Genomic DNA, 14,592 nt, shown 5'->3' with positions numbered 1-14,592 from the left:
TTCCACAAGGTTTATTTCAAACCAGGCCAGGAACACAAGAGGCTGCCTTGTAGTGGATTATCTATTGTTACCTCCAGCTAAGAATTATGTACATAGTGCCCTCTAGATGCTGTAGGACTACAACTCCCATCATTCTTGACCATTGGGCAGTGCTGGCTGGTGCTTATGGGAGTTGTAGTCCTACATTTGTTGGCTGCCCTTGATCTACACACTCAGAGCGGTGTAAGACGTTTTGTAGAGTTGCTAAAGATTCAGAAAAAGCGCAGCCAAAACAATCAAGAACATGACCAACGAGGCTGATGGGAGTTGTAGTCCTACAGCACCTGGAGGGCATCGGATTGGGGACAACTAGTGCAGTGGATAGTGGCGCACTTGAACCCTCTTCCTCCTTCAGGAAGTTCAACGTGGCACATGGGATTATCCCATATTCATCTCAACAATCCTGGGAGGCAGGTTAAGCTTAGAAATACGTAGTAACTTAGCCCATTGCCCCCTGCTGATCTTCATGACTGGGCAAGAATTTGTACCCAGATCTTGCTGCTACAAACCCAGCATAGTTCATTATACCAGGCTTGCTCCTAGCTCACCGACCTGAGGAGCTGTTGGTCATTCTAAGTATGGGGTGATTTCAGAGCCTTCTCCCAAGCAAGGCATTAGCTGGAGTTTTCCTGCTTAAATACAATGTGCTTCCATACATCCCTGTTCCCCCGGCTGGAGGAAGGGAATATCTTTTCCAATAAGAAAATGTAGGAAGGGAGAGGATATGGTTTGTTTGTGTTACTACTAGTTATGTCTAAGAATACAGTAATCAGCCCAGAAACTGGTTGTTGTAGTAACACATAAGTATTGCCAATAAAGGGGATGCGGGTGGCGCTGTGGGTTAAACCACAGAGCCTAGGACTTGCTGATCAGAAGGTCGGCGGTTCGAATCCCCGCGACGGGGTGAGCTCCCGTTGCTCGGTCCCTGCTCCTGCCAACCTAGCAGTTCAAAAGCACGTCAAAGTGCAAGTAGATAAATAGGTACCGCTCTGGCGGGAAGGTAAACAGCGTTTCCATGTGCTGCTCTGGTTCACCAGAAGTGGCTTGGTCATGCTGGCCACATGACCTGGAAGCTGTACGCCGGCTCCCTCAGCCAATAAAGTGAGATGAGTGTCGCAACCCCAGAGTCGGCCACGACTGGACCTAATGGTCAGTGGTCCCTTTACCTTTACCTTTATTGCAAATAAAATTAAGGAATAAAATAGGTCTGGACAATTGGCAGAAACAAACACCCCCATTTGTGTTTTTTAAAAAAGGTGGTTTCTTGCTGTTTCAACTCACTGATTTTAAAACATTCCACAAAGTGAAAAGCACAGGAGCAAGTCAGGCAGTTTTCTTGGGTCACTTGGCAGCACCGTGTGGTAGTCTTGCCACAGTCCTGAGCCACTGATGAATGCTGGGGGGGGGGGGTCAAGGGTGTGTGTGGGTGCTTATGTGAAAGCACTAAGGCAGTATTGTCTATGCCATACCTTTGAGACACATTTCCTCACGCCCAAATAATTTGGGGCACTGTAGTTTGTTAAGAGTTGCTGGGAATTATAGTTGCTGTGAGGGGCAAACTACAGTGCCCAGAATTCTGGGAGGGAAATAATGTGCTTCAGATGTGTTTTAAAAGTAGTGAGGTTGTGTACGCAACCTCAGTGCAAGGCCTATACAGTCATACCTCTTGTTATGTTTGCTTCAGGTTACATCTTTTCAGGGTTACTTCCAAGTTTCGCCGCATGCGCAGACATGCAAAATGACGTCATGTGCAGAAGCAGCAAATCATGACCCGCATGTGCACAGACGCAGGTTGCACTCCTTTCAGGTTGCGAACGGGGCTCTGGAACGGATCCCATTCGCAACCAGAGGTACCACTGTAATGCTATGTGGTGTTCTAGGTTTTGATTGAGGATATGCAGGAATTCCTCAGCAGTCAAAAGGAGGTAGGAAAAAATCACCTCAAGGTAGAAAGTTTAGGAGGAGGCCGGGTTGGTTCCAGACTGAGCCACCTCCACTTCCTGCATACACGTTTATCGGGTCTTAGTGGTGCTAACTGTCATTCTGGATTAATCGGCAATCCAAAATAAATACTGTTTAAACTTAATTTTCAATGGGGGTAAGTCTTAAGGATTCTAGGTTTTTGAAACTCCCCGAAACAAGCCTGGGCAGGCAGTCTCCCCCACCGTGAAATGTTAATCCCCAGGCTAAGCACAATGAACTCTCTGTAACTTTTATTTCAAATTAAATTGCTGCTGCAATATCTGAGGCCTATAAGCACCCTAAGGTTTCTTATTGACCTTTTTAAAGATATATATTTTAAAAGCTAGATTAGGACCAGCTCTTGGCACACTCTGGGGATGGTGGCTGGATTTCCTAAATCCTTTCCACAAATTACTGTTGCCGACACTTTGATTTAGTAGCATCGTCATATAAGTTGCATTCAAGTGAAAGAGAGAGAGAGAGAGAGAGAGAGAGAGAGAGAGAGAGAAAGAGAGATGGGAGGTGCTGGGCAGAACTGGTAGCTCAGCCCTAATTCTACCTGCTTAAATGTTTCACACAAGATACTTTATTTCAAGGGCTGCATAACTGGTGCTTTTGCAGCTATTGTGGGAAACCCAGTTCCAAAAATACCTGCCCATGAGCTGTGCTAGGTTCAGCTGATGGGAGCTGAGAATCCCATAATAGCTGGAGAGCCACAAGTTCCCCACCCCTGCTTTCCTTTCTAACAGCCTTTCCTTGCTCCTTTTCCTCTTTCGACAGTGTGGTCCAGCCACTACAGTCCAAGGGAAAGCTAAGCTATGGTTTAGCATTATGTCCAAACCATAGTTTAATATCCTTGCTCTCACACTTGGGTGTGTGCGCACACCTGTGCTGGGATCATGCTTACAAGGCTAAACCATAGTTAAACTCAAATGTCCAAATGCAGGCAAAAATATAGCAAGCAGTAGTTTGTATACTCCCATCGTTCAGCACCCAAACCATGGTTTGAGCACATATAACAGGCAGATCATGGTTTGGAGCTGCTAGTTTGCCTTTCTTCTCAGCCATTTCTGAATTCAGCATTCAATAACTGGGAGGCAGAGCCATGGCAGGAACACTGGCTTGGCAGAATGTTTGGACAGAACAAACCACACTTGGCACAGGCCACAGTTTGCCAACGTACATGGTTTCTGAATCTGGCTTCCCAGCTAACTGCAAGCTGTTCATCTGTTCAGAAATTACACCAAACTGCAGGTAAAGATTCCTTGAACTATGGTTTCACTGATGTTCTAGAACTGAGCCATGAGACAAGTAACTTATCAGGACTTGCCAATGCAAACTGGCAGCTGTGCAGGAACTATGTTCTGTGGGGGCTTTCTGTCTCTGAGTGCTGGGGACAAAGAGGTAAGGCCATTGAAAGGCGTTCAAGAGTATTCATTGAGTGAGCTGCAAAAATCATTAGGTGGCTTACGAGTCACCCATTCCCTATCAACCGCATGAAGCTAGACACAAATGAGAGGATGAATATCTTGAGATAACTGGTGGTGTAATCAAGCGCTGCCCCCAATTTTACTAACACGTTTCTTCCCTTCCATATAGGGTCTGTTCTGGATGTTATTAAGCACATTGTGTCAAAAGGAGAGCACAAGAGCGGAGTGCTGGATGAACCTGTGATAGCCACGATCCTGAAGGAGGTGCTGGAAGGACTGGAATACCTGCATAAAAACGGACAAATCCACAGGTGGATCTTTTACTGCATTTATAACTTGCTGTCTTATATCATGCTTCTTGTGGGATCAACGTGCCTCCCAGTCTGTTCCGTTTGTGTGTGAGGCAGGTCACATTTGTTTTCATCTGACATGTTAAGAGCTGTGGCAGAGGCAAACTTGACACACGTTCTCCAGAACTGCCTTGCAAGCCTGAGTCACAATTTGAATACAGGACCCAATGTTCGGGAGTGCTCCTGTGCATTGCACCCACTTTAGCTCTTCTGACACATTTTGCATTTGCTTGTTGTTGGTCTGGAATTAATACCCAGCCATTTACTGCACTCATACACTTCCCTCCTGAAGTTTGAAGGCTTATTTTTATTAATATTGTCTCTGCTTTTAAAAAATACAATAAAATGCTGAACTGGTCCATCAAGCTCAGCACTGTCTACACTGGCTGGCAGTGGCTCCCCACTTTGCAACAGCCCTTTCCGCCATTGACTACAGCCTGCATTGCAAAATACCGGTAATTCTATGAAATGATGCATTTCTGAAACTCGAAGATGTTTCCACCCTCTCATTTTCCACTGGTCAGGCCATTCTTTTTGATCATTTCTGGATTCCCCCTCTCCCAGCTTTTTGCTTGCTGAGAAGTACTGCCAATTGCATTCACGATTGCCAGGTTTATGTGTTACGTTTTCACTGCACGGGTGCCTCCAAAGACAGCTGTCACCGTATAGAGACCTTTTTTTCCTTGCGGACCAGCTCCAAACAAACGTTGTTCTTGGGGTGCATCTGCTTGCCTGCTTAGAGGTGGAGCTGAATTGGAAGAGGAGTTTCAAGACTTTGTGGAAGAAATAAGCTCCAAGCAGCTTATCCAAGTTAGCACAATAAAACGATTGTTCGGGGCCTGTGCAGCGGAAGGCCTGAGTCATAGCTCACACCTTTAGCAGAAAAGCAGCCCAGTACCATCAGAGCCATGGCGTGGAGGCAGGACGAATGCCTTTAGTACATCTGACCAAATTTGGCACCCAGCTTATTGGCGGAGTGAGAAGGGAGTGTCTTTCTGGAGTGGAGCCTGCTTTCCCCCTTAGTTATCGTATGTTTTGAGAGGAGACGGTGGGAAGAACAGGTCAAGCTGTTAATGTAGTGCATTGGCAGGGACCTGACATGTTTGTGTGTGAGAGAGACATTAGACCCTGCAGATGAGTGTTAATTTAAACACTCTCCTTTCTTTTAAAATATAAGTTTATGGAGTAAATGGCTACATGTGGCTTTCTTGTCTTAACATTTTCAAAGATTAAGCCACATTTGCTTTTTTTTTTACCCTTAAAAAATGTACTCGTTTCACTACCCTTCCTCAAGCCTTCAAGGGCAGGAGAAGTATACGTTTTACCTACTACAAGCCTAAAGGTGTAGGTGTGTAGGACCCAGTACACTTTATAGCATCTTGCATTAGCTAGTTACTTGCTGGGCCTCCTACAGGGTATTAAAAAAGGGGGGGATTTGGGTATTTGTTTGCTGTCTTTGAGGGCTATTTGGCCTTCTCAAGGTGGTTCACGTCACAAAGAATAGCATATGACTTTCACAATAAAAGTAATTCAATTTAAAAGAGAACAACAACAAAAACTGCAGCAGCAAATGAAATAATGCGTAAAAGTTCAGAGCGGCCTCAAATTTAATCAGTTAAATCTTGCTGGGCCTGTGGGTTTAATTAGGCCTAGTCTGGGTCCAACTGGTCCACCAGGTTGTTTTCCCCAAACCGTGGCCACCTGCCCCTAACCCATCAACAGATTCTGAGTAGACAAGTTTGTGCCAGAAAGGAACGACTAGGAGCCACCCGATCATTCCTTTGCAAGCTCGCTGTCAATTGCAGCCAGCTGATTGGCGCTGTCAGCAAGTGCCACTTTGAGCTATGTAAAGGCATTGGCTGGCTTCATGGTTTCCCCCACATTGTGATTTTTGCAGAGCACCAACACCCACACACCATGATTCACACTATATTGTCCAGTCAAAAATTATGAAACCAATATCATGATATGGACTTGAAACTGGTTTTTGGACGATATATTGCCCAGCCCCAAACACATCATGATTCATGATATATTGCCAGGTCAAAAACTATGAAATCAATCACAAATATGGACTTCAAACCGGTTTTGGATGATATATTGATGTATGGCCGAGCCCTAAACAGGATAAGGGAGAATTACCCACCATCTGATGCAAGTGACTTCTCTCTTCCTTAACCATGAGCAACATTTCCCCCAAGCTTCTTTGGCAAGGGTTTAGGGGAGATCTGGCTTGGGAACTTTTGTTTGCTGTGGAAGACAGCCCAGTTGGGAAGCTGCCATTCATGCAGGAAGTTCTAGGTTCAATCCCCCATATTTCCGGGTAGGACTGGGAAAAACTCACTGCTTGAAACCCCAAAGAGCTGCCGCCAGCCAGTGTAAGCAGTCCTGACCTAGTTGGTCCAAAGGTCTGACTCAGATGAAGGCAGCACCCTATGTTCCTGTGTAAAGTGCTGCAGGTGAGCGATCCCTGTTGAGCATCCAGGTAATGCACTCTGTACCACCTGCAAAATCCTCCACGGTCTTCAAAGGTTGCCCTGGTGTGCCAGAGGTGTGTTGCACTGCGGTTAATCCTAGAGGCTTTGAAGGCCACGGAGTGTGTTCTGTGACTAAGGAGGGGGAAAAGGAGACCACTCCCAGGCCTGAGTGACAAGAGGCAGTTGATGTGTTAAATATTTTGCACCACTCCCAATTCTGGACATTTGACTTGCCTTTGCATTTGTTCATGGATTATCATGTGTCCAGTTGCTTGATGGATGATCCTCTATAATCTGTAACCAAAGCAAATGGGAGAGCTGCTGGGAAGTTACTGGGCAGAGTTTGAAACTTAAGCCCTTTCAGGTGGTGCTGCTTTTTCTTTTTTTAAATAGCTTTCTGACAAGCCAGTCATGGTTAGCTTAACTGGATGGAAGTTCTCTCTCTCTCTCTCTCTCTCTCTCTCTCTCTCTCTCTCTCTTTTGGATGCCTTTGAGCTTATGATCAGCTCTTGTGTAACTGAATATTTTGACAAGCTTGGAGAGGAAGCAATAATACTATGTGTGTTGTTGTTTTTGTTTTTCAAAAAATGCATCTTAGCTTCGGGAGGTTTTCCTTTTTGGTATGCCGGATTGTTGGGGCTGCACACAGGTGCTCTCTAAAGTCGGTCGACATGGCTGAAATATAAAGGTTTGCTTGGGACATTCTGAAAGCTGACCCGGGTACCATTGAAAGTGAGCAAACATAGACTCAGGGCCTAAATCTATTGCAGCAGAGGAGGGCGATCCTGTGGCTGCTCCAGATGTCATTGGACTCCTGCTGCGGTTGGACTCTGGCTCCCATCAGTTCCATGCAGCATGGCCAGTGCCCAGGCATGGCAGAAGCTGTAGCCCAACAACACAGCCACAGCTCCCCCACCTTGTCCTACAACTGTGTTTTGGTAGCTTGGGTCCACCTGTGCTTGGCTGTGAAACAGCCTCTCCGCTCTAGAAATTGCTCACACAGAGGGACAGTTTCACACATTCCTTAGTGGCGCACCCAGTGTTTGAAATTCGCTAGGTGTCAAGCGCATTTTGCACCTGGCTATCGGCCACGTGTGACCAAGTGAACATGTCTCCGTCACCTGAAGGTGTGTGTCTGGGGATCCTTGGATCTTGCCTGTTTTCACACACCAGCAACACACCCTGTAGAATTCTATCTGTGGTATTTTATCTGCACAATCAGAACAAATCTCAAGAACCAAAAATTTGTACTGAAAGATATGACTTTCAAGCCCCCTGGCCCCAAAATGGCAACTAGCCATTCCATTTTGGTGACTGTAAAAGGTAAAGGTAAATGTACCCCTGACTGTTAGGTCCAGTCATGGATGACTCTGGGGTTGTGCGCTTATCTCACTCTATAGGCCAAGGGAGCTGACGTTTGTCCGCAGACAGCTTCTGGGTTAGGTGGCCAGCATGACTAATCCACTTCTGGCGAACCAGAGCAGCGCACGGAAATGCTGTTTACCTTTCCACCGGAGCAGTATGTATTTATCTACTTGCATTTTGACGTGCTTTCGAACTGCTAGGTGTGCAGGAGCTGGGACCGAGCAACAGGATCTCACCCTGTTGCGGGGATTCGAACCACTGACCTTCTGATCGGCAAGCCGTAGGCTTTGTGGTTTAGACCACAGCGCCACCCACGTCCCTTGGTGACTATAACCATGGTATAATGAGCCATTTGGTGCCCAGCTTATATATCAAGAGTTTCTAACACTGGGCACACCCAGCCCTGGCAATGGGAGATGTAGCCCATCATCAACATCCATGACTGTAGGAGACACACATCTGCAAGCTTGTGTTTTTCTTGCTTTTGTGTTCTTCACCAGCTCATATGCTTTGTTGGAAAGGATTGGGATTAGGTACGGTTGCTTTGTGCCCTGTTTGGACAGAGGCAGCATATTTCTGCCTAATGGGTGCTGAAGACCACTAGGAATGGCTGCTTCCACCTTGCTCTGCTTTGAAGATTCCCAGAGTGGCACAAAGGATGTTGCCTTCCACAGAGTCAGACCAATTGGCCCAGCCAGCTCAGCGGCTTTGCAGGTTTTGGGGCAGGGAGCGCTCTCAGCCCTGTGTGCTTGCCTGTGTTCTGATCCCACAGGGCTGCTTTTCTGTTTTATATTTTCTCTAAGTCTGGCTATCCCTGGTGATCCCAGGGCAGACAGAGGAAAACTTTTCCTGACTTCATACATACACCTCCTGAGAACATTGTTTTCAGAATCTGGGTAATTCAAGACATCGCGATTCTCGCTCCATTCTGCTCTATGAAGTTTCCTGTCGTCGTAAAGTGTTGACATTTATGCATACTATTTTAATTGTTTGGGGTTGTTGGTTTTTTTTATTAAAAAACCCTTCCCTTTCCCCCAAAGAGCCCTGCAGGGATATATATTTTCCCACTGCTTAAATGCGCTCCTTTCTCCAATCTCTCCTCCTTGCATGTCAAAAATTCCAAATCCGAGCTGCGCAAAATTGGAAAAATGTCAGCTGTAATATTTGATTCCTCAAAAGATTGGTCAAGGCCCCCGGAAGCGTAGGAACAGAACGCGGCTTTTCCCCTGTTGGATGCCGACTCATATTTCTGGGATCCTGAGTAATGCTTTGACAAGATTGCTCACAGATGCTGCAGTTGGGAGTGTGTGTGTTTTTAATTTTGAAGAAGAGGAAAATCCATTCTCCGCAGAATTGCTATGGAGACTATCAAAGACTGCAACTCTTGTGTTAACCATTGTATCCTGTGCGATTCTTTTCTTTTCCCCATCCTCTTTCCGACATCAGGTGGTTTTTGCTTCAGGGGAGTTGTAAGTGGAGAAATCCAGTGGGAAGAAGGAGGTCAGGAAAAAGGATTAGTGAGGAGGTTGGCATAAGGATGTGGAACCCGGTCTCGCCTCTCCTCTTGGTCTCCTGGGCCTCAAGGAGATTAGACTGGCTTCGACCAGGGCCAATGCCTTTTCAGCTGTGGCCCCGGCCTGGTGGAATGCTCTATCGCAAGAGACCAGGGCCCTGCAGGATCTGACATCTTTCCGCAGGGCCTGCAAGATGGAGCTGTTCCGCCAGGCCTTTGGCTGGGGTCCAGTCTGGCTCCCCCCTCTCCTTATAAGAACTTGCATGAAAGTGGCCCCCCAACTTTTCTCACAGGCTCATTATAAGATCAGTATAAACAGTTAGGCCTGGTAAGCATTTAAGATCCCCATCCCTAATTTGCGGGTTGCCATCTGATTAGATTTCACTTTGATTCTGATTTGATTTTAAGATGTATTTTAATTGGTTACTTGATTTTATGGTAATATGTTATATAGTTGATGTTAGCCGCTCTGAGCCTGGTTTTGGCTGGGGAGGGCGGGGTATAAATAAAATTTATTATTATTATTAGTGTTGCTTCAAGGCCTCCAGAGCTTAAAATTGATTCAAACTTGTTGCCGGTTAACAGCCTTATTCTGTCCTTGTGAAATGTAGGGGCTGCTGTAGGCACATGCTGTTAACCACGATGGAGAGATTTAAGGGTTCATGGGGTTATTTGATTCTATCCCCCTCTTGTCTTGGGGGGTGGATTTCCACCCTCCCCTTGGCCTTAACCTCACAGATAAGGGCTGCGTTGGCACCGACCTTAACTATGGATAAGGCTAACCAAGTTTGCTCTTCGTCTGTGGAAAGACCATAGCTCAGAGCATAGCTGTCAACCTTCCCTTTTTTTGCGGGAAATTCCCTTATTCCAACGCCGTTTCCCGCTGCTTCCCACTGCTATCCCGGATTGTTAGATATCCCATAGACTGTCCCCGGGACAGGTGAGGCTGCTGATCCCTTATTTTCAAATCTGAAAGTTGACAGCTGTGGCTCAGAGTCAGAGCAGTTCATTCAGAAGGTCGCAGGTTCAATCCCTGGCACTTCCAGTTGCAATGGCAGGTGATGTGAAAGCCATCTGCTGAGACCCTCAACGCAAGGCTCACTCATGTGGTTTCCTCTAGATCAGTGGTGTCCAAACTTTTTTCAAAGAGGGCCATATTTGATGAAATGAAGGGCCAACCAAAGTTGACAAAGTTTAATCTGGCCACAGGGGCCAGATTAAACTGACTGATGGGCCGGATCAGGCCCCCAAAATGGACTTTGGACGTGCCTGCTCTAGATATAATAAAAATGTTATTATTTGCACCCTGCCCACCTGATTGGGTTTCCCCAGCCACTCTGGACTCTTGTCTCCCATCAGTGTGGTGAAGAGTTAGTTGCTCTTGGGTTGGATCGCGCAGAGGCAAAGGATGTCTGTGGCATGGAAGCCAATGTTCAGCTGGATGGTTGGCTCCACTGTAACACTGCCCCAGGTGTAGCTCTTTCCTGTTCCTCATGGGAATAAATAGCTGCCATTCAGTTACGTGGGGGAAGGGAAAGGGTGTTCATGCAGGCGCCATTGGGGTGATGAGGGTGGCAGGGCTGCTCCTGCCACTAGTGACCCCAGCCGTCGAGAATCACATCTGCTTCTGGGGTGGCGAAATTGACATGCTTAATAAGAGAAAAGTCATTGGTAACATTTACTAAAGGTTAGAAACCTCTCATAGACTGAAAAAGAAATAGTGACATTTGGATTTGAGAATTGAAGATAATTGTTTATAGAAAGTGGCTTTATTAGGTGTCATACCAAAGTAGATGAAGTGAATATTCTTTATATATAGTGGACAGATGAAGAATCGGAAGTTCTATACTTAACTTAACTCTCATTTTTCTCTCTTTTCCACTTTCTTTTAATTACTTTGCAATTCCTTTTTCTTTATCTCTTCCTCTTTCTTTTTTGTTTTCCCCCTCTCTCTGTTTTGCCTCTGGATTGTTTTAGTTTGAACAACAACAACAAATATTTGACAGTAATCTTTTGCATTTTTCTTTATAAACTCTAATAAAATTTATATTAAAAATATATCTAGTCTGCTCCAATGTCCATCCAGAGTTCTGTCTCATGGTCACACAGAAGTGCAACCGGATATTCTGATAGTCAGCCCAGCATGTTAGGAGCTGGTTTTAGCATTCTCTCTCTCACACACAACGGTAATTAACGTGTGTTTCTGTGTATAGATTCTTGGCATTGTTTCCTCTGGCCAAATTAAAAGCCAGGCCATTGGAAATTTATAGTTTACATTTCAGATACATTAGCCATTATGCCCAGATGACTCTAGCCCACTTTGACAGCCGCACATTTGTACTAAGCGCTCAGACAATGCACAGGAAAGATGGATGGCGTAGGTCTAGGTTTACTGTAATTGGAAAGAGCCTAACAAGCTTTTGCTACTTTGGCAGTAATGTTTGGAGTTGGAGGGGGCCAATTACTCAGCCATTAAGAATGCAGCGGAACATATTATCTCTCCTTGGTCTATAAATAGCATTAAAAAAGAAAACTGAGGTCCTGCATTTGTGTTGTGCTTTTGGTGAATCTAAGTGCACTCTCCCTGTTTCCCCCCAAGATTAGAGGAGAAAATAAGTAAATGGGTTTTATTGGAAGTGTGGAGCGGGCTGGTTGCCGTCTGATTTGGGTATGGCTATAGCTGAATACAGGGGTTTTTATTGAACACCAGTTGCCAGAAAAAGCAGAAGGGGAGTGCGTTCTTGAGCTTAAGCCCTGTTTGTGGACATCGTCACTTAGACATCCAATTGACCACTGGACTAAATTGCCTGCTGGCCTGATCCAGCACACTCTTCTTATGTCGAAATATATAAAAACAATTAAAAATTGTCCAGTAGCACCTTAGAGACCAACTAAGTTTGTTCTGGGTATAAGCTTTTTTTATGGGACGCGGGTGGTGCTGTGGGTTAAACCACAGAGCCTAGGACTTGCCGATCAGAAGGTGGGCCGTTCAAATCCCCGCCACGGGGTGAGCTCCCGTTGCTCGGTCCCTGCTCCTGCCAACCTAGCAGTTCGAAAGCACGTCAAAGTGCAAGTAGATAAATATGCACCGCTCTGGCGGGAAGGTAAGAGGCATTTCCGTGCGCTGCTCTGGTTCACCAGAAGCGGCTTAGTCATGCTGGCCACATGACCTGGAAGCTGTACGCCAGCTCTCTTGGCCAGTAAAGCGAGATGAGCGCCACAACCCAAGAGTCGGTCATGACTGGACCTAATGGTCAGGGGCCCATTTACCTTTTTAAGGTGCTACTGGACATTTTATATATATATATATATTGATTGTGTCAGACCAACACGGCTACCTACCTTACTCTTCTTATGTCTTAGGGAAATGTTTAAGGAGAGAGAGAGAGACGGTGCTTTGTGACTTCTGGTCTCATATTCTGGAGCTCAAACAAAGCCATTAGTTAGGGTCCGGCTCGATTTCCTCATTAAAATATTTGCACACTGTAAGCGTCGTTTACACATCACGAAAAGCAAAACAAAATCCATCTGCAATAAGAAGCACCAAAAGTTGTTTGTTACAATGCAGGGAAACACGAAACAAACTTAGAAATAATAATAATAATAATAATAATAATAATAATAATGATGATGATGATGATGATGATGATGATGATGATGTAAAACAGCAGAGAAGATGATAAAAGTCAACACACCGTTAAGCAACATTCAAAATTGGTTCTGATAAATTGTACCAGTAATTAAAAACAACCCCTTCAGCCAGTATGCCATGCTGGGAAAAATGCGAATAGTGGTTCCAGAATTTTGAAGATGGGTGTCTTCACCTCTTAGGGAAGATTTGTGGTGAGCTGGGACATCACTGGTGCTCCCTCAAGAATTCTGAAGCGTTCAATGGAAATTCCCTTTTGTTCTGGAGAGGAACCAAGCTCTCTCCCTCTCCCTGGGTTATGAAACAAAATGAAAACAAATAATAGAGCCATTATTCTGAGGACAAAAGCTTTTGCTACTCTTTGGCACTTGCTGGAAGTAAATAGATGGGCCGCGGACAAAGAGATACAATGAAGTTTCCTTCTGTGTAATATTAAGCAAGCTGGTTCATGTGTTTTTTATTTAAAAAAAGCTCGTTGGAGTGTGGTTTGCGTCGTTTAATTTGTACACAGTTTTGCTGCAAGTTCTGGAAGCTCTTTTGGCATTACGTTGGCCATAAATGCGTCTTTAAACCCATGGTGGGAAGGCTGGACATTTCATCGGCTTTGCATCCAAATGAGCAAGAAGGCATTTTGGGATTCCAGGATCAGTGTTAGAAACTCAGATATATAAGCTTGGTGCCAAATGGCTCCTTAAACCAGGGTTACAGTCACTAAAACGGAATGCCTAGTTGCGATTTTGGGGCCAGGTGGCTTGGAAGCTGTATTTTTCAATATGACTTTTTAGTCCTGCAATTCATTATGATTGCATAGATTAAATATAATGACCAGCATGTGTTGCTTTTCAAGATCCAATAAGTCCCAGGCAGGCATCTCCAGATGGTGGAGACTATGGGTAGGCAAACTAAGGCCCGGGAGCCAGATCCAGCCCAATCGCCTTCTAAATCCGGCCCGCGGATGGTCAGGAAATCAGTGTGTTTTTACATGAGTAGAATGTGTGCTTTTATTTAAAATGCATCTCTGGGTTATTTGTGGGGCATAGGAATTCGTTCATTTAAAAAAATAAAAAAAAGTCCAGCCCCCCCCCAAGGTCTGAGGGACATTGGATCGGCCCCCTGCTGAAAAAGTTTGCTGACCCCTGGTGGAGACATCCGGCACCATCCAGGTGCCCAGGCATCTTCACATGGTCGCAAGTGGCCATTAAAAGGTTAAAGGTAAAGGGACCCCTGACCATTAGGTCCAGTCGTGACCGACTCTGGGGTTGCGGCGCTCATCTCACTTTATTGGCCGAGGAAGCCGGTGTACAGCTTTCGTGTCATGTGGCCAGCATGACCAAGCCGTTTCTGGCGAACCAGAGCAGCGCACGGAAACGCCGTTTACCTTCCTGCCAGAGCGGTACCTATTTATCTACTTGCACTTTGACGTGCTTTCGAACTGCTAGGTTGGCAGGAGCTGGGACTGAGCAACGGGAGCTCACCCCGTCGCGGGGATTTGAACCGCCGACCTTCTGATCGGCAAGTCCTAGGCTATGTGGTTTAACCCGCAGCGCCACCAATAGCCAGGTGCAAAATGCGCCTGGTGAATTTCGAAGACTGCACAGGATTGGTAGAGGAGAAGTCACAGGAGATGGCGCAGAACTACCACAGCCCCCACCTTCCCGGGGCCCTGCAGATGTTTTGAGCTATGCTTCCCACCAGCAAGTTGATGGGAGTTGTAGCTGGAAACATCTGGACGCTGCCAGGTTGCTAAAGTTGGACCAGCTGTTTCTCTCTGCGTAAGACGGCTTCGCTGAGCTCACAAAAGGAGCAT

General features: G+C 45.8%; 1 protein-coding gene across 4 annotated transcripts in view; it reads left to right on the top strand.

Annotated features, from left to right (window-relative positions):
* OXSR1 (oxidative stress responsive kinase 1) overlaps positions 1 to 14,592 on the top strand; it is an 84,009-nt gene that overhangs the window by 37,397 nt on the left and 32,020 nt on the right. For all 4 annotated transcript variants that reach the window (XM_082192468.1, XM_082192470.1, XM_082192469.1 and 1 more), the window contains exon 4: positions 3,601 to 3,742. In XM_082192468.1, coding sequence (XP_082048594.1) covers positions 3,601 to 3,742 — 142 coding nt within the window. The remainder of the gene's footprint in view (positions 1 to 3,600; positions 3,743 to 14,592) is intronic.

The sequence above is a fragment of the Podarcis vaucheri genome (genome assembly GCF_965113315.1).
Source record: "Podarcis vaucheri genome assembly, chromosome: 12".
In the NCBI taxonomy this organism is placed as follows: domain Eukaryota; kingdom Metazoa; phylum Chordata; class Lepidosauria; order Squamata; family Lacertidae; genus Podarcis; species Podarcis vaucheri.
The sequence above is the reverse complement of the archived record's forward strand: the minus strand, read 5'-3'. Positions and strand labels throughout refer to the sequence as shown.